General features: G+C 33.9%; 1 protein-coding gene across 2 annotated transcripts; it reads left to right on the top strand.

Annotated features, from left to right (window-relative positions):
• Window positions 1–1,491: 1,491 nt before the first annotated feature.
• On the top strand, window positions 1,492–18,558 carry LOC107421513 (copper-transporting ATPase PAA1, chloroplastic). 2 transcript variants are annotated; one of them, XM_048481143.2, is made up of 17 exons: window positions 1,492–2,085; window positions 2,178–2,231; window positions 3,335–3,488; window positions 7,228–7,302; window positions 7,460–7,737; window positions 8,436–8,669; window positions 8,948–9,046; window positions 9,232–9,381; window positions 10,380–10,526; window positions 11,701–11,751; window positions 12,375–12,532; window positions 12,681–12,816; window positions 15,128–15,225; window positions 15,994–16,234; window positions 16,638–16,841; window positions 17,194–17,274; window positions 17,995–18,558. In XM_048481143.2, the coding sequence occupies exons 1-17, from the start codon at window positions 1,624–1,626 to the stop codon at window positions 18,241–18,243; spliced, it is 2,871 nt and encodes a 956-aa protein (XP_048337100.2). In that variant the 5' UTR covers window positions 1,492–1,623; the 3' UTR covers window positions 18,244–18,558. The 2 variants fall into 2 exon arrangements, with proteins under 2 accessions (XP_048337100.2, XP_048337101.2); XM_048481144.2 differs by lacking the exons at window positions 16,638–16,841; window positions 17,194–17,274; window positions 17,995–18,558 and adding an exon at window positions 16,415–16,612 and having other exon boundaries at window positions 1,493–2,085.
• Window positions 18,559–18,957: the final 399 nt, after the last annotated feature.

The raw sequence follows: 18,957 nt of genomic DNA, 5'->3' as shown, positions 1-18,957 counted from the left end.
TTTCCCACAATAAACAAAAGCAATCCTCACATTTTATAACTCTGCAGTTCTTAAAAAGTCAGAAAGTAAATTTGGCAATCTTTTTGCAATTAGAAAAAGACACTCCATCAGATAATGTAGGTTGAAGAAGAAGACCAGTACGAAGTGAAGAAGGAGAAGGAGTTTATATTGCTTTCACTCCAACTGGAATAACTACTATGAAACCCATCATCATAATTATGAATTTCCAAAAACGAATATGATCCTTAAATATACACCCTTGAAAATGTTCTATGCTTTATTAGTGCCAAGCTCCTAATTTATAGTAACTAGAGTTTCTTTCATCTTTTGTTTATTAATGCATACGCATAGTTTAATGTCTTTTGCAACAAAAGGTTGTAAGCATTGTTTTTATATGATTATTACCCAAAAAAACAGAGGAACAAATTTCTATTTATATAATAGGGTAGAGCGATCTTTTATACAGGGGAATTTTACCACTTTGGTATCTCACAGGGCACTTTTATTTTTTGGCATTTCAACATGTATAAATAGGTTGTGCCTCCATAATTAAACAGAGATTGTTTCAAGCAAATTAGTGGGTTTTAGTAAAGCTGAGCAAGAATTGTTTTTCTAAAATAATTGACGTCTCTTGGTTGGGATCATAGATTATTATTATTATTATTATTATTATTTTTACATGTATATATACTAAGTGACTTTTGGTTGATAAATTAGCCAATAAAAAAAAGGTCCTAAGCTTAAAGTTATTATTTTCATATGCATTATTATACCCACGGTAAATTGTGTACCAATTAAGAGTAGTAGTAGACAACAAATTAAAAGGATATGTTTCATTCCATTTGTATATATATAAATATATAGCTCAATCCACAATTTAGAAAAATGGAAAATAACGCACTTTTTTAAAAACTAAATGTAGCCTTTTCTTTTTTTTTCTTTTTTTTTTTTGTGTGGGCCAAACTTTCCCAAACGTTACCCTGCGTTTCAAAATTTTCATCCGAAGGGGATTTTACGACAAGTTGTAACATACAGCACGTTAAGAGAAAGAACAAGGCTGATGGATATGTAATTACATGCTTCCCCTAAGAAGTTAATTTACTTTAAATTTTAGTTTTAATATTTTAGATGTAATGTTTATTTTAGTTTACTTTAAATTTTAGTTTTAATATTTTAGATGTAATGTTTATTTGAACTTTGAACATGGAATTAAATAATGGTGGTATTTGGTTAAGGGCAATTTTTATTTATTTATTTAAATGTTGGAATGAGGATTACATTGAACAATTTTTAATAGATAAAATTGTGATTTTGCTAGTAGATTGTGATTACAATTTGTACATGACATTTTCTTCATACAATGTGTTAAAAGACTCCTAAAATTCCTTTATGTAGAAAAAATAAAAAAATGATATATAGTAAAAATCAGGAGCACCACACGGAGTCAAAATACGACAAATTCCCGCTTTCCAGCGTTTTTATGGATTTTTGACAGATTGGGAGGCTGCTGAGAAAATTAATAGCAGAGTCAAAGTTCCATACAAAAAACAAAGATAGATGGATAGATAGATAGATAAACACGCAAAACCAGAAGCTCTTCTTCCTCTCTCCTCTCTTCTCCAAATGGACTCCGCATTATCCACTTCTACCACTCTCTTCGCCGTCTCCAAAGCCCTAAACCGCCGCCTCTCAACCTCCACCGCCATTCAATGCCTTCCGGCGAAGCTCCTTTCCCGCCGCCTCAGCTACATTTGCGGCTTCTACGGTGGTCTTAATGGCGGCGCCGCTCGCTTGGCTTCGTTCTCTTCTTCTTCGCCGTCACTGTCGTCATCGTCTCTCAAAACCTTGTGTGCTGTTGAGGCTTCGTTACGGCGTCGTCTCCAGTGCGTTTCCAGCTCTTCTGCTGCTTCTTTTGCTTCTGGTGGTGGAAATGGAGGGTTTGGTGGGGAGAGTGGCGGCGGAGATGGTGGTGGTGGGGGCGGTAAGAGTGGATCCGATAGTGGTAGTGGTGAGTCGAATTTGGTGGGTGGTGCTGGGGATGAGGCTTCGGCTCGTTCCTCGGAGGTCATAATTCTTGATGTTGGAGTATGTGTTATTCCTATATCTCACTATTTTCTGTATAAGATAATTGTAATTTGCATGAAATTGCATCATTCATTTGGTTCTGTCTTTGGTAGGGAATGACATGCGGTGGATGTGCAGCCAGTGTGAAGAGAATTCTAGAAAGCCAAGTAAGTTTTTGCTTTTATGTGTGCATATATATATATATATATATATTCATTTGTTTTATATATTTTATTTTCTGTAAATGGATATATATTTTTTTTTTTGGGGGGGTACTTGGGCATTGCTATAAGTAACAAGAAATTTCAAAATTTATGAAGAGAGTTTGGAGATAGACTAAATTATATGGAATTGAATTTGGTCTGGGGGATGTAATCAGTTGATTTTTGAGAATAGAAGTCTACCTCATGTAGATATGCCAAAAAGAAGATGTAATATATAAAACATATTATAAGGTACTCTTTATAAAAATGATACATGTGCTTCTTTACAACCATGATCTTAGCCAGTAAACAATCCATGAACCTGTTGCTATACCAAACCCTCCATAAGTTACCTTAGTTACTGGATACCTAGACTAGCTAATGTACATAAAATAAAAACTGTTGAGGCCTTAACTAGCTTGTTACTTGTGGATTCCCTTGTAGATGATCAATTAAAATGATAGGGATTACGTTAAATAAGAAAATGTCTATATCCCAGTTTATTTTGGTAATACAGATTTGGAGTGATTAGTTTTGTGGTTAATACTTGTCTAGTTAGGATATTTAGTATATTTAAGCCCTGTTTTAACTTATCATTTTTAGCTGTTACGAAAGTCATTTTCCAAGGTATTACGTCCTAAACCTAGTCTGTCTGTTTGCACTTGAAAGTTATAGTCTAAATCCTTGGTCCAGACTCCTAACTTGATATCGTTCTTTAGACGATCCTAAATTTTATAATTCAGGATGTCCTACATCAGGGTGCCAGGCTTAGAGTTCCAGTATTGCTGACATTTGGAGATCATTTTCCAAAATATTACATCCTAAACCTAGTCCATTCTTTTACACTTGAAAGTTACAGTGTAAACCGTTTGCCCAAACTCCTAACTTGATATTGTTCTTTAGAAGCTCCTAAATTTTATATTTCAGGATGTCCTACATGAGGGTGTTAGGTTTAGAGTTCCAGTATTGTTAATATTTGTAAATCTTTTGCTTATAAAATAAGAGGATTATTAATAATAAAAAGATACCCAACAATAGTCTAATTGCTTTATCATATTAATGGACAGCCACAAGTGTCATCAGCTACAGTAAATCTCACAACAGAAACTGCAATCGTGTGGCCTTTGTCTGAAGCCAAGGTTGTACCAAACTGGCATCAACAATTAGGAGAAACACTTGCAAAACATTTGACAAGTTGTGGATTCAAGTCTAGCCTTCGAGGTAAGCATTATGAGATGCCATCCTTCTTCCATTGCCTTTGCTATTTGTTGTTGTAAAAGTATTTCCTTATGATTTGCATAGTTACCATTTAGTGGATATCTGTTCAAATGATTAGTCTTTTTCATGGCTGATGTTTTTTAGAGCTGTCTCCTCTACTTTAACTTTTTTATTTAGTAAAAACTGAATGAAAGTTTAACCACCTCTAAAGACGTATCTGTCAGGCTTTCAGAAGAATGATCTAGAAATAGAAGTCCTTTTAGATGTGGATAACTTCAGAATTAGAGTTACAATGCCTATTCAAGTTGCTTTATAGAATAACTGTTTGACCATTGAAAGTACTGATATTCTTAATTTGATACACCATGAATTCCTGAAAATCTCACAATGACCAAATCAGATGATGTCGAATAAAATTCAACCTCTTGTATACTAATTTTGTAGAGAAACATTCTTTGGTTGTTTTGCTAATAAGCAGTTCATTATTGCATTCTTGAATCAATACCATGGCTCTTCATGCTTACCGGAATGATAAACAGTAATGCTTGCAGATCCTATTTACCTGATATCTTGAGAATTATAGATGTTGGACCAAGCATATCCTTTATAGGTTCTTTCATAGTGCATGAGTACCATTAAGTGTAAGTGCATGTGAGCACCTTATTATTATTATTATTACTATTATTATTATGTTTGTCTTAGTTTTTTTGTTTATTTTAATTCATTTTGTTTTGTTTTTAAAAGTTTTTTGTCCTTTATATCAACGTCGCTAAGTGCTGTTTTTTTTTAATTTTTAATTTTTTAATTTTTTTTTTATTATCCTTAATGGTCTTCTGTTCCTGTCAAACTTTTGTTGCAAATAAGTATGTTGAAATTTTGTGTTACTGGGGTTAACCACTTTCAGAATTGAACTTAAACTTTGGGTTGATACTATGGTCATTCTAAAAATGTTAGGATTGTTGATTTCTAGAACTTAAAACCATTTCGGCTACAATGTGAATCCTAGTAAAAGACTGAAGAAATTGATGATGAGGAGTTGTGCTTCTTTACAAGGGATGATGGATGATGGCTGTTTGTTTAATCATTTGAATATAAGATCCAAGCACTGTTGAAAAGACTAAATGGCATATCATTACCTTCTAGTCTGTTTACTACCTCTTTCCTCTAAACATGAGTATACACTACCATTTGTGTTTTCAAATAATTTATGTGAAGCGTGGTGAGTTAAGTGGCAGGTGAGGGTGCTAGTGAAGGAGATGTATCACCATAGGAAATGCGAAAGGAAATCTTGTCAGGAGCCACCATAATTTCTTATGGTATGTCCCTAAATTATTGGATTTCACTTCATAGTGACCTTTTATGTAAAAGAATATTTTATATATCAGCCACCTTATATTAGATGTGAAAAGATAGGCTTAAAATTGACTATTGATTTCACAATTACTTCTTTCAATAGGTAAGTCTCGGCTGCTTCCTATTGCATGGTTGGAGAGGCATTCCTGTTATGGGGCAACCATTTCTTGGGAGAATTTGCTGTTCCACGTTTTTAGCTTAAGAATTATTTAGTTATGATGAAGTAGCGAAGTTGCACTACTGTGAAAGTGGATTGTATTTCATATATAGGATAGTTGACATCAAAATGATTCTGTAATTTGATGAGCCTCATTGGCTTTGGTAAAATTTATCCTCAACTGTTAAGGATGTCTTTATTCTTTCCATGGCTTATGTTCTATATGTTATAGCAAAAACTCTATACTTTACGAATATATAATGAAATAATATAAGCCTAGCTGTTACAGTATGACAAACTTGTTACCTATTTTCTGCTGTCTTATGATATTGTTTGGAGTTTTGTTTTGATTGATTCTTTATCTTTCTAAAGCAATACTTCTGATGGAATCCATATTCATAGAAGGGAGCATGTTATTTGTTACTTCCATTTGGATTGGACTTGTGAACAACTGTGATGAAGATCCAGTAAGGAGCAAAGGAAGAGAGAGAAATTAAGGGGGTAGGGATGAAATGATGAGATTAGGAGTTGGGGGAGGATCAAGAGGAAAATAAGCATGGAGGGGGGAGAGGGAGAAATAGAGAGTAGGGTATAGGGTTTTAAGTCCTACAATTTTCATTTCATTCAATATCCAAGTTTGAATTCTAATTATATATCATCCTATTTATGAAACTGATACAATAAATAAACAACCTAATAGGAACAAAATACCTTACAAATACTTCTAAATAAACTTTAAATAATAGGAAAATCACAAAACAAACCTAAAATAAGAAACCGTATAATATAAATAAACCCTAAAATAATGAACGTAACTTCCATATGGTCTCAATCACTATGCTTCACAACCTCTTAGTTACCATTGCTTTATTAATTTAGTTTGGAGGGTTTATATTTTTTGGTTTTTCAGAGTTATGTGATATAAAACATACTCTGTAGTGGCAGAATACTTTGGTAAGTATGGATTCATCAAGTTCCATAGGATGTAGGACCATGCTTGTGATGATAATTAAGATTACAGTAGTTAATTGCATGGTTTGAGAATATTTCTAGTCCAGCTCTACTCTTTCATGAATCTCTAGGATAAGTTTTCAACATGCAAAGACCTGTTTAGCATTAGCTCAGTCTGGGTTAATGACTGTTGTCAAAAGTTATTAAACAATGAGCATATGTTTACTGGCATCTTTGGTCATGGCATATGATATTCTTGCTGTCAATACTTATGTCTTTTAGTGGAAAAATATTATTTGCAGTAATGTTTTTCTTGGTCATCTCATCTACTCCTGAGTCAGTATTAATCAGGATCATTCTATCTGTGGGATTATTGTGTGTTTTCACAGTTGTCATGCTTGTACTTTGGTCTCCTCATATGCTATTCTCCTTTTCTGTTTGGTGATCTGTTAGTGATAGACTAACAGGTGGTTGATTGTCTCTTAGAATTTAGTTTTGATTAAGTTGTGAAATTAATTTCTTTCTAAACTTCTAAAACATAATTTAAAAGGTTATGTGGTATGCTTGAAGCATGTGTCCTGCTAAGTTTAATTTTCTTGGTTCCAATTTCAGATTTTTGATGAAGTAAACTCAAACTCCTGTTTATCAGAATGATTTTATGTATGGAGTTTGTTTCTTGATCATTGACTCCATCACTTGTAATTGGGGATTTCCATGGACATTTTTATGAAGTTGTTAATGATATGATTTTTTGCTAGTCTTGAACATTTTGATTTTATAAGGCCATGTTCTTTTTTGAGAAAAGCAACCTAAGAAGTTACACTTGAATACCTTCGCTTAGAATTTTGCAGGGCTAAAGCTCTTCCAGTAAATTGTCCAAACACTTGAGAGAAGCTGCTTTTGGCCTTTAAAAGCTAGAGGTAGCATTTTAGAAGCCATGCCAAACAAGGCTTAAATTTGTCTTATATTTGCCTTGCATAACTTAATCTATTATGTAAATTTATTTCTGGTAAGATGTTTGAGGGCTATTCTCTTGATGTTTTTGTAAAATTTTCTTTGTTTAGTTGGAAGCATGGATTTCTATATTTCTAATTCCTAATATTACACACTTTGGCATGTCAAAATTCTTATGCTATATTAAAACCTAGAACTAAATGCAGCTTAAAACGTATGTACCATCTTTGTTGTGCATTACCCAGGATTTGATTGGTGAACAGTTTGTGTTGTTATGGATTAATATGTATAGTGGCTGGACTAATTGGCCACTCTCTATATATGCAGATTCAGGGGGAGAAAATTTTCGTAAACTTTTCCAAAGGAAAATGGAAGAAAAGCACAATCGCCTTAAAGAAAGTGGTAGACATCTTTTATCGGTTTCGAGCAGCGATGATATTTTGTTTACTTGTTATATTTCCCGAGGCCGGAGAGCACTATAGCTGTTTCCTATATACTGCTTCAAATCTTCAATGGCTCATCAACTGCAAAGCTTGTGACTGATTTTTCAATTTTATAGGTCGTGAGCTTGCTTTCTCTTGGGCTTTATGTGCTGTCTGCCTGTTAGGTCACCTTTCTCATTTTTTTGGAGCCAAGGCTGCATGGCTCCATGCATTTCATTCCACAGGATTTCATATATCCTTGTCTTTGTTTACATTGCTTGGTCCTGGAAGGCATCTTATCCATGATGGTATGAAGAGCCTTTTCAGAGGGACTCCAAATATGAATACTTTGGTTGGTCTTGGGGCTTTGTCATCGTTTACTGTTAGTTCATTGGCTGCCTTTATCCCTAAACTGGTAATTGATGATCCTGATCTGAGTTGTCTTTAGTTTTCTAAAGTTCTCCCTCATATTGTTGGATAAGTTATGTTATAATTTATAATTAACAGCTTTGCTAACTTCATCATTTCTATGTTTGCTTAGTAGTCTTGAACTTTGATAGTTTATTTAATTTGCAATGGCATGCTTCTTTTCTCAAGCCCATTACTTGGGTTTATTGGTAAGAATACCAAGATAAATTGCAGCATAATATGCTTATTGCTGGAATATACCACTGATTCTTGATTGCTTGTCGTGGCTAGTTTTTTGCCTAAAAAGTGCTTGTGCAAGTGGAGTGGCTGATAAATACTGAACTTTTTTCCTATATGCAATTTTTTAAGCTTCACAATTCTGGACTTTTGAGAACTCTATGATCAATGGTGGCATGTTATTTCCTTGTTCTTTGTCTTTTCAACAACTTTTTTTTTAGAGCACGCATTATTTGTCAAATGTAAATTAAATAAACATTTTTTTTTTTTTTCTTTCCTGATAGAACAATTTGTTATTCATGAGAGTAATTGTAAGCATTCCAAAGTATCTATTGTCCTTGGTTGAAAAGAAATTTGAAATCTCCACTTCAAAGCATGGGGTGTATTGTGAGTCTATGACTCAAAATATGCTACTAGTCATCTTAATGGAAACACATTAGTGATGCCTTATGAATTTTCTGTACGCAGGGTTGGAAGACCTTTTTTGAGGAACCAATTATGTTGATAGCATTCGTCTTGTTAGGGAGGAATCTTGAGCAGAGAGCGAAAATTAAAGCAACCAGTGATATGACAGGACTTCTCAGTATTTTACCATCAAAAGCTCGTCTTCTGTTGAATAATGATGGAAAAGAAGTAGACTCAACAGTTGAAGTTCCATGTAACAGTCTCCAAATTGGCGACCAAATTGTTGTACTACCTGGTGTAAGTAAGAAAAACTTGCTTAACATTGTGGAACTTTCGTTCAATTAATCTTAATGCTAAGAAGTATTTTAGTAAACTTTTGATAGTTTTGATCCTTGTGTTAGATGTTACTTCCATAATCTATATCTTAATTTTTTTGTGGATATGTAGTTTCCAACTTGGTGGTTGTGATTCATATCTGGTTGGAATCCTGAATTATGGAGCATTTATAAATTATAAATTATTTTTTCCTAAAGAAACTAGATGAGCCTTTAAGATATAGTCTTCCATGGTTTTAGGACCGTGTTCCAGTTGATGGAATTGTCAGAGCTGGCAGAAGCACCGTCGACGAGTCAAGTTTCACTGGGGAGCCATTACCAGCGACTAAACTACCTGGGGTATTACGCTCTGATTATGCTATCACTATCTTTTGTTAAGTTGCTATTGACTTCTGATTAATCTCTTTCATGCATGGCAATGTTGATTGTCCTTCTATTTTGTACATTTTTTTTTCCCCCCTTCACTATGTTAGATAGAAGCTCTCATATTTTCACAATATTGGTGGGTTTTGTGTCTGGGCTAGAGCCAAGTTGAAGCTGGAAGCATAAATCTTAATGGGACACTTACTGTTGAAGTGCGGAGACCAGGTGGAGAGAGTGCAATGGGAGACATCATTCGTTTGGTGGAGGAAGCACAAAGTAGGGAAGCTCCTGTACAGCGCCTGGCTGACAAGGTCCTACTATTCTTCTTTACCGTTACTATAGTAGCCATATCAACTAAAGAGGGTTATGTGGCTGGATTTATGGAATTCTAGTGTATAATATATGCATGTTAAAGAGGGTTATGTGGCTAGATTTATGGAATTCCAGCGTATAATATATGCATGTTAAATGTTTGATAAATGCTGCATCAGTTTCTTTTTGTATTTTTATCTACTTTGCATTCCATGTTGAGATAGATGTTATACTGGCCACTACTATAAATCCTCTCCAGCCAAATAGCCCGCACAGTAGCCATAAGTGCACATAAAAAGAAATCAAAGTTAATAAGGAATTTCTTAGCTTTTTACTAGATCTGAATCCGTAAAAGCTTCTGATGAATGAGGAACCAAGACTTTTAAGGATTGCGCATGAAGCTCCAGTAATTCCCAATAATTGATACTACAACTTTAATGAAACTTGGTAGTGCAAAAAGTAACGATCAACACTTCCATCACTTTCTCTGCATTAGACACACCAAGCTGGAGAATAAGCAACATATGGTCTCATATTTTGTATCACATCTTGAATATTAACCTTACCAATGACAAATAGCCAGGTGAAGGCTTTAACTTTATTTGGAATATGTCTTTCAAACTCAGCTGGTTCTCAACCTTTAAAAAAAAAAAAAAAAAAAAAAAAAAAAAACAGCTGGTTCAAGATACTGTTTATCACGAACGTCGAGCAAAAATTCAATACGGTTACGATCTGATGTGTATAATCTTGAAAAGTAAATGCCAACTGTTTTATTGAAACTCCCTGTTCTGACTCTATCCCATCAATCATATTAAAGAACTGAGCCATGAAGTATCTCTAAGTGGATAGCTGATAAACTTTACAGCAAAATTCATTTTCCCTTCAGTAAATCCAGAATCTGATTTATTTCCTCTGCCAACTCAACTTTAATGAAACGAAAATTCAAAAAATAATTACTTGCATGTTTTACGTTTATCTTGATGTTTAATTTCATCAGGTCTCTGGGCACTTCACTTATGGAGTTATGGCACTCTCTGCTGCTACGTTTTTGTTCTGGAGTTTATTTGGTTCACGTATTCTACCTGCTGCCTTGTGTCAAGGAAGTTCAGTTTCATTGGCACTGCAGCTTTCTTGCAGTGTTCTGGTAAGTTATCAGATTTATATGAAATCTAAGCTTTTTACCATAAGGCTTTTATTACCATGAAGGAAGCTGATTGCTTATCACATGTATATGGCTAGTTTGAAAGTTTATTTATAGAAGATAGCTTTATACATTATGCAAGTAGATTTTGTCACAAGTTAGAATGTTGAAAGTTGTATTTGCACAAAAATGCTTGTTTATTCATTAAGAGCAAGTGCTAAGAGCAAGTGCAACAAACTGTCCTTGATTCTGATGTTTCCCTTGGTAAATCTTTGAGATGATACAAATTTCATATTTCAAAAGACTTCACTATTAACATGATGCCATAACACTGGATAGTCTAAGAGATATCAAATTTGTAAGCTAATGTGAGAATTCATTTTGTTATATATTTGGGTTTGGTACGAGTATATTGAGATAAAAGATTGTTTTGATAATTCTGAAATTGTTAGACATGATTCATAATTGTGGTTCATTGATTTTATTTTAGTACTACTTACATCTAGTTTAGATATAGGGCTTCCTTTTGGATTAATTTACTAGCGAAATAGAAGTAGTCAGAGTCATTTTTTGAACAAAAACTATACTTTTATTAGAACAGAATAGGATTGATCCATGAGAGAGCCAATAATAGCACCATTTCTCAACTTTTTAAGCCTTTTCAGATCTCCAAACCCTTTAAGGCAGCGTTTATGGGAATCGAACACAAGTTAGGGAAACAGTCGACAAATTATCACATCATTTATTTAATTTTTAGGATAAGGACATTGACTTCTATTATTAAAATTATTATTACAGAATATAGAGAGGATGAAAACTCTTAATAGAATAAGAAACCACAAAAGATGAGATTACAAAGCATTTCTCTACTAAGCATAAAAGGTGAGATATCTTTAAACTCTTTTGAAGTTGATGCCCATAACGAAGCTAAGAACTTAGAAGATTCTCATAGTAACACCACATCTTGATGCTATCTTCTAAAATTCTCTGATTTATTTCCAACCATACAATCCAAAAATTTTGTTTAGTATTTCTATGCAAGTTTCTTAACACCACATCTTGATGCTATCTTCTAAAATTCTCTGATTTATTTCCAACCATACAACCCAAAAATTTTGGTTAGTATTTGTATGCAAGTTTCTTAGTCTAGTAGTTAAGCTTTATTTTCTGAATGCAGGTTGTTGCTTGTCCCTGTGCACTTGGCTTAGCCACACCTACGGCTATGCTGGTAAGTTCTTTGCAGAAACTACTCACTTCTAAGAAGGGAATATAATTTCTTTCAACATGTCAAACTTTACCAGTTGAGAAAGACTGAAAAACCTGTATAGAGTATCTAAATTTCAAAACTGAAAAGGTTATCCTTTATTCCTGTCAATCAAATAGCGGCATTCAGCCGTGTTTCTTTGTAATTGGATCTGATTTGACACAATAATTTTTTCTTGTCATGGTAGCAAAGATCAATAAGTTTAGTTCAACTTCAGTAATTACTAAATTTTATATCATTTTTGTGTGTATAGTATGTTTAAGTTACGACTTAGATCTTCAACTACTTCTGAGAGGATCTCATGCTTCAATACAAGTAGAATACATAGGGGTATAGTCCTTTCATTCAAAAAGCTTAATGATGCATAATAGCGACAGTATTTGTTTTGGTTCTATCATCTGTTTTAAAAAATTTTAAAATTCTTTAGGAAAGGACATTTCTGAAAATTTTCAAATATTTCTGCATCCTAGCTGATCAAATGATATGTGGAGATTCCATTATGTTCCTTGTTTCCATATTAGATAAGTTATACTATTGAACCACCTTTTCTTATCAAATTTATATTCAATGTTTTGATTATTTTTTAGGTGGGAACATCACTGGGAGCAACAAGAGGACTGCTTTTGCGTGGTGGAAATATTTTGGAGAAGTTTTCGATGGTGAACACTATTGTGTTTGACAAAACAGGGACGTTGACAATTGGTAGACCTGTTGTCACAAAGGTTGTGACCCCAAAATATTTGGGGTAAGCTACAGAAGTTTTTTGAAGAACTGTGGGAGTTGCATGATATATGTTTATAATACATGAAGTATCTAAAGTATGACAATTGCAATGGGTTTTAACTATTAAGAATGGAAATGAACCGCATTTTCTTATTTATTTATTCTTTCAGCGGAAACAAGACAAATCTTAATTGGTCAGAAGTTGACATTTTAAAGTTAGCTGCTGGTGTAGAAGCAAATACAGTTCATCCAATTGGGAAAGCTATTGTGGAAGCTGCTCAGGCTATTAGTTGTCAGAATGTGAAGGTGCCTTCTTCTCTTGATGATTAATCATCTTCGTCAGGATAGCTTTTGCTTTAAATTATTTTCTACCGTGGAATGCTTTGTCTTTTTTACTTCTTTTCTGTCAGAATGTCAATTGGCCTCTACTTTTTAATTTCTATCTCTAAAATAGTTTACAAGGGTCGGGTAGGTTGTCGAGCAATGAAATATTTGGGTATTAGTTTCCTTGGTTGTATAGCCGTCAAGGTTATACGAAGAATAGTGAGACTTAGGATTGTCATCTTAGGTTCTGAGATTGCTGCTTTTCTTTTGCTTAGATGTTTGCTGCTTTTCTTTTGCTTAGATGTTTGAGATAAGTTAGGTTTTGTCTAGTTTATTCTAAACGCTGTTACTCTTTATTGGTTGGTGATTTGTTGGGTTTTGGAGGTGATAAGAAAGCCACAGTTCTGTGGAGATGTTCAGTTTTGGCTACTACGTTTTGGGTAATTTAGTTGGAAAGAAATGGTAGGGCTATTGAGGATAAGTATCATGATATGAATTACATTGGGATTACATTAAGTTCTTGGCTTCTGTTTGGGCATCATCCTCTAAAGAATTCAAACATTACCCATCTTTCATGATTAATTTCTGCTGGCTTCTGTTTAAAGGAGATTGTTAGTTTGTCTTGCTCATGTACTGTATGGTTTTTATTTTTCCTACATTTTTCTTCTTTCTTTTTTTTGTTTCTTATAAAAAAAAAAAAAAGAAAAAAAAAAAAGAGAAAAATAGTGAGAACTTTGGTAATTTATTCCTCAATTGTTATATATAACATATTATGTGTATTTAGTCAATCAATAGATGGTGGTCTTCACTGGAGGACATGGGTAATCATACGATCTTGTTCAGATTAATTGATAAGTAAATTAGGTTTTGGGCAGCAAAAGAGGGAAAGTTCTCTGGATTTGTGTAATGGTGGCTTTGTATTGGACATTATGCTTAGTTTTTTTGTGGATATGATAGCTAGATGAATTTGTATGAAGCTTATGCTGAAAAGTTTTCTTGTCACCTATTCTGTGATTTAGTGGTAGAGCAATGACTGCATGGTGTAGGTTATGAATGTTAAGATGCCATCAATTCCAAAACCTTAAGTTATGAAATTGTCTAATGTGCACCATGGCAACACAATACACATCTAACAGTCCCATATTTTATACCCATAGGGGCTGGATTTCAGCAGTCTCTCATTCCTAAAGTAAGAGAAAAGCTGGTTTAAAGGGTGGTTACTGAAATGCCACACCTGGGAGAAGGATATCTTCAGAAATAAGTCGTTGTATATAATTCTTTAAGTTAGAACTTGGCCATGGTTTGGAACTTTATAACTTATAAGTTAATGTGATTCATCATATGTAATGATGGAATCAAGTTATCTGTAGAATATTTGATCATAAGTTTCCATGAAGTTGCAGGATATTCTATTTTCTCATCCAAACCATTAATTTGGTTAAGTTTTCAGGTTCATTTGGCTAGAGCACAGCATTTGTTTGTATTCATAGTTATTTGGTAATTTGGTAGTGCATCCCTCTCTTTTCCCATCTTTGCTCATTGGGGCAAGCATTATATGTTATTGTATCACTAAAATCTTCATGAGTAATAACAATCTAAAACTGTCCAGCTGATCTTTATGGTTTGTGAAAAATTTTGCCAGAGTGCTAGGAAGTAAGATCCTTCCTTATGTCATGCTTTTATCGACCGCATCAACTGTCTTTAGTTGTTTGCAGTATTGTTTCTTGTTTCATCTAAATGACGCTGTACAGGAAGAAATATTTCATCCAACCTGCATTTACACTATTTTTGGTTATTTATTTATCTTGGGTTTATCAATCAAACAAACAAAAACTTTTCTTATTATTCTCTCCATGCTAAATTACATTAACACTCTCTATTTTGAGAATTCTGCAAATATGTCGTTTCATTTCTAGAAACTACAAAGCCTCCCTTTGGGTTCCATTTTTGTCGAAATATCACCTCTTCTTGCACATGTTTTTGAAATGTCAACTTGTAATTTCCTACCCCACATGAATACAATCAATTAAGCAGCGGTTGACATTTTTTAGAGTTTCATACAATTAATTTACATTTAAAAGTTTCATGAATCGTGTACAATGGGTGACATTGCAACAAAAATGAAATCTAAATGCAGGTTTATTATTTTCTAAAATCATAAAGGTATTTCTACAAAACTCACAAAGGTTTTAGTGTAATTTACCCTTTTTTCTATTCAAGTTTTTAGTAAACAGACTTCCAATCATTTTAGTTCTACAAAACTATGATGCTCAGATTTTTCTTATTTTTACAGGTGGCAGATGGAACATTCATGGAAGAACCTGGGTCTGGTGCTGTTGCATCCATTGATGAAAGAAAGGTTTCTGTTGGGACCCTGGACTGGGTTCAAAGGTGCTATGTTTAATCTCTTATCTGTTGCATCTCTCATGGCTTTGATTATGATATAGCATAGTTATTTCATTGCATTCAGAATTTGGTCATTTTTAAGATGCATGTTTTTGTTTTTTCGGGTATATATTCTCAACTTTTAGGAATCTGTTATTGAGCAAGATAGCTGATTACCTGTGCTTCTTTTTCAATTTTGTTGTTCCTCAAGATTGTTTCTGAAGTTTTCTTTCAGATTTTAGCTCTATAAGATCTGCTTGCAAACTTAAGAGTGGTTGAATTTTTGAAAAGCACCAATTCTGGTTCCAGTTTAATGATAGAAATGCAGTCAACTTTGATACTTATGGTACTGTGGTGATGGCTGTTTGTCTAATTTATTAGGGACCTGGAAGTTTTTATGATTTGAATGAAGATATGTTTTGTTATCCATAATGACCTGGAAGTCTGATTTGATGTTGAAAACGAAGATTCCTATCTTAAAGATTCTGGTTATTTATTTCCCAAAATGAATAGAAATATTATTCTATTGCAATTGTTAGCTTTTGGTCAGCTTTTGGTCTTCATGTTGGGATACCCTCTGGGGGTATATATATATATATATATACACACACATGATGGTGAAAGCCTTTTTCTTTAGTTAGGCATGGTAGTGATATAATATTGCTTGAATGAAAAGGAATGAAATTTTCCTTCAGATCATGGAATGTAAGATGCCATTTTTGTCAGATCATCTTGGTAATCTTGAATTCTGAGTGGGTTAGTTCGTTTTTGCAGACATGGAGTCGTTGAAAATCCCTTTCAAGAAGTGGAGGATCATCAGAATCAATCTTTCGTCTATGTTGGAGTTGATAATACTCTTGCTGGTCTTATTTATTTTGAGGATCAAATCAGGGAAGATGCTGGCCAAGTAGTCAGATCTTTGTCCAGGCAGGGAATAAATGTATACATGCTGTCGGGGGACAAAAGAAATGCAGCTGAGTATGTAGGATCTGAAGTTGGTATTCCAAAAGAGAAGGTAAGAAAAATTTCAATTATAAATTGGGGAATTTTCTGTCAATTGCTTCTTCATGGCTGTTTGAGCAGAAGAAGATTTAATCTATCTCCATCTTTGTAACTATTTGCTCTGCAGCAAGCAACTCTGAGTTAGGTTTAATTTCTGATACCTTTTCCATAACCATTTAATGCTTCAAGACAGGTGTAATGTTTGCATCGGGATGAGGACAACCAAGAAACCTGTATACTTAGGACCAATTGCTTTACCTTTTAAAACTCCACATGGATTTCCACATTTCCCCATATTGTGGGTGTTTATAATCTCGTGCCAATTAACTATCTTTTCGTATCCAGAGTTTCACATGTGTTCTGTACATAAACTATTCTACATTATCAAAGCTCAAAAAATATGCTGTGGATTGCAGGTTCTATCTGGTGTTAAACCAGAGGAAAAGAAGAAGTTCATATGCAAACTTCAAGAGGATCAAAATATTGTAGCTATGGTTGGTGATGGAATCAATGATGCTGCTGCCTTAGCTTCATCACACATTGGAATTGCCATGGGTGCTGGTGTTGGAGCTGCTAGTGAGGTGTCTTCTGTTGTGTTAATGGGGAACCGACTCTCACAGGTAGTTCTACAAATGGTTCTTTCTTAAAATTACCAGTGCGATTAAAATTCATGCATGTATATTTCAACAATTTTTTTCAATTAATTTTGCTGCTTGATAAATGATAGTGTTTGAAGATAGATGGCTAGATTCTTGTGGGATAGGACTAAATTTGTTTCTTCAATATAGGCAGACTTGAAAGGTGTTTGAAACTATATTTCTTTATAAGCCCCAGTCAAGGCAGAAAGATGTCTAATTGAGTCTAAGGTTTTTTCTTTTCTGTTTTTTTTTTTTTTTTTTTTTGGTGGGGGTGGGGGGGCGTGTGGTGTGGCTTATGTGTATCATGTTACTGATCCTGATATTCCCCATGCAGTTGCTTGATGCGTTGGAGTTAAGCAGGCTAACCATCAAGACAGTGAAGCAAAATCTATGGTGGGCTTTTGCATACAATATAGTAAGTCCTTTTGCATGAGAACATAGCTTCCTTTTTTTCTCTCGTACCACAAGGAAGTGTACTGACTCAGATTCTATTTTCTTTAATTATTGTGTAGGATATTTTTTATCTGGAATTTCAGGAAAAGTGTTTGGATTCATTATGTCATAGCTATGAAGAGCTACATTTGCCATTTTTAATCTTAAATCTGTTTCTAGGTGGTATGCCTTACACTATGTGGTATCATGTTGTATCCCTAGAAGAAAATAGTGATTTTCAGGTGCAATGCAAAACTTCAGAGTTTAATAGGTATCAAGGACAGTGAGTTTTTTTAAGCGAAAGTTTCAAATATTAAACCAGACTTATAAAAGTACTACAAAAAATGATGAATCTCATTTAGGGTGTAAAAATAGGATTAGCTAGAATTTCCAAACATAAGTGTTCTTGCAGCCTCTATGCCAGTCACCCTCTCCGTCTCGCAATTTGACATGAATTTCATAGCTGATCTCTGCTTGCACTTTATTTGGTCTGTGAGTTATGGCAAAAGCTCTTTACCTGTTTCAAGATGCTAAATTTAAGATCCAACTTTTTCTTTGCTTTTCTCTTTCCCTTAAAATTTATTGCAGAAAGTATATGCTCTGCATTTTGTCTCCATTCAACCTTATCTAATTAAAATGCTCTGCGTTTTTGTCTCCATTCAACCTTATCTTAAGTCTTACATGCTACTTGGCCTTTCTCCAGGTTGGAATCCCAATTGCAGCTGGAATGTTGCTGCCGATAACTGGGACCATACTGACTCCATCAATTGCTGGAGCCCTCATGGGCTTAAGTTCGATTGGAGTAACCGCAAACTCATTGTTTCTGAGATTCAGATTTGCATCAAAGCAGAAGCAAATATATGGATCATCTGTGGACGCACGAACTTACGTAAAATCTGATATTGAGGACCAAAGAGAGAAAGTAGAGTATCCGCATTCTGATGCTAGATAAAGGGAGACACCAGGACGGAAAGAAAAAGGAAAAATGATGGATTATTTGTCTAGTACTGATTGAGAAGAGCAGCTTGAGGAGTGGAAACTGCAAAAAGATACTAACATTAGAGATTCTAACCTTTTCTATTTTTTAATTTTTTGATAGAATTTTTCAAAGATGAGAAGAAATCAGCATTTGTTTCATGAAAATTATACTCCACCACTTTAGAGAAAAAATATTTTACCATTGTGAATATTTAACATAGTTTACAATTGCATGAAAAAATGTTATAAGTTGATGTATTCAGTGAGAAAGATTGTTTTCCTTACTTAATTCGTTGTTTTCCTTACTTAATTCGTTGATGCAACACAACGTGCGTTGGATATCTCAATTTGTTGTGATTATCTCCTGATTGTGTATATCAAGTCATCCTACTTGAATAAGTTATCTATGCAATTTAAATGGTTAATGAGTTATTACCGTCTTTTAAAAAGATTTGATCATTATCAATCCAAGTAAACAGCAAGTTTATAATGCCATTTTCGATTAATTGAGTATTTTTTTTATTTATTATTATTTTTTTTCCTTATGTCTAACCTGATGGAAATTTTTGACGAAGAAAGTATTTTGCTTAATTTTGCTATCCATGTACATATATTGTAAAAACTTCAGGTATGGCATTTGTCCTTACATTTAATACCAAATTCTAACCAGTATTTTAACATCCTTAAT

The sequence above is a fragment of the Ziziphus jujuba genome, chromosome 9 (assembly GCF_031755915.1).
Source record: "Ziziphus jujuba cultivar Dongzao chromosome 9, ASM3175591v1".
NCBI lineage: Eukaryota > Viridiplantae > Streptophyta > Magnoliopsida > Rosales > Rhamnaceae > Ziziphus > Ziziphus jujuba.
Note: the sequence above shows the minus strand (reverse complement) of the source record. Positions and strands in the feature narration are given on the sequence as shown.

Excerpts from the sequence above, each read along its gene's own strand:
- LOC107421513 (XM_048481143.2), top strand. The coding sequence starts at position 1,624 with ATGGACTCCGCATTATCCACTTCTACCACTCTCTTCGCCGTCTCCAAA. Across the intron at positions 12,817-15,127 it reads TTAGTTGTCAGAATGTGAAG|GTGGCAGATGGAACATTCAT; the intron begins GTGCCTTCTTCT and ends TTATTTTTACAG. Across the intron at positions 16,842-17,193 it reads TGGGGAACCGACTCTCACAG|TTGCTTGATGCGTTGGAGTT; the intron begins GTAGTTCTACAA and ends TTCCCCATGCAG.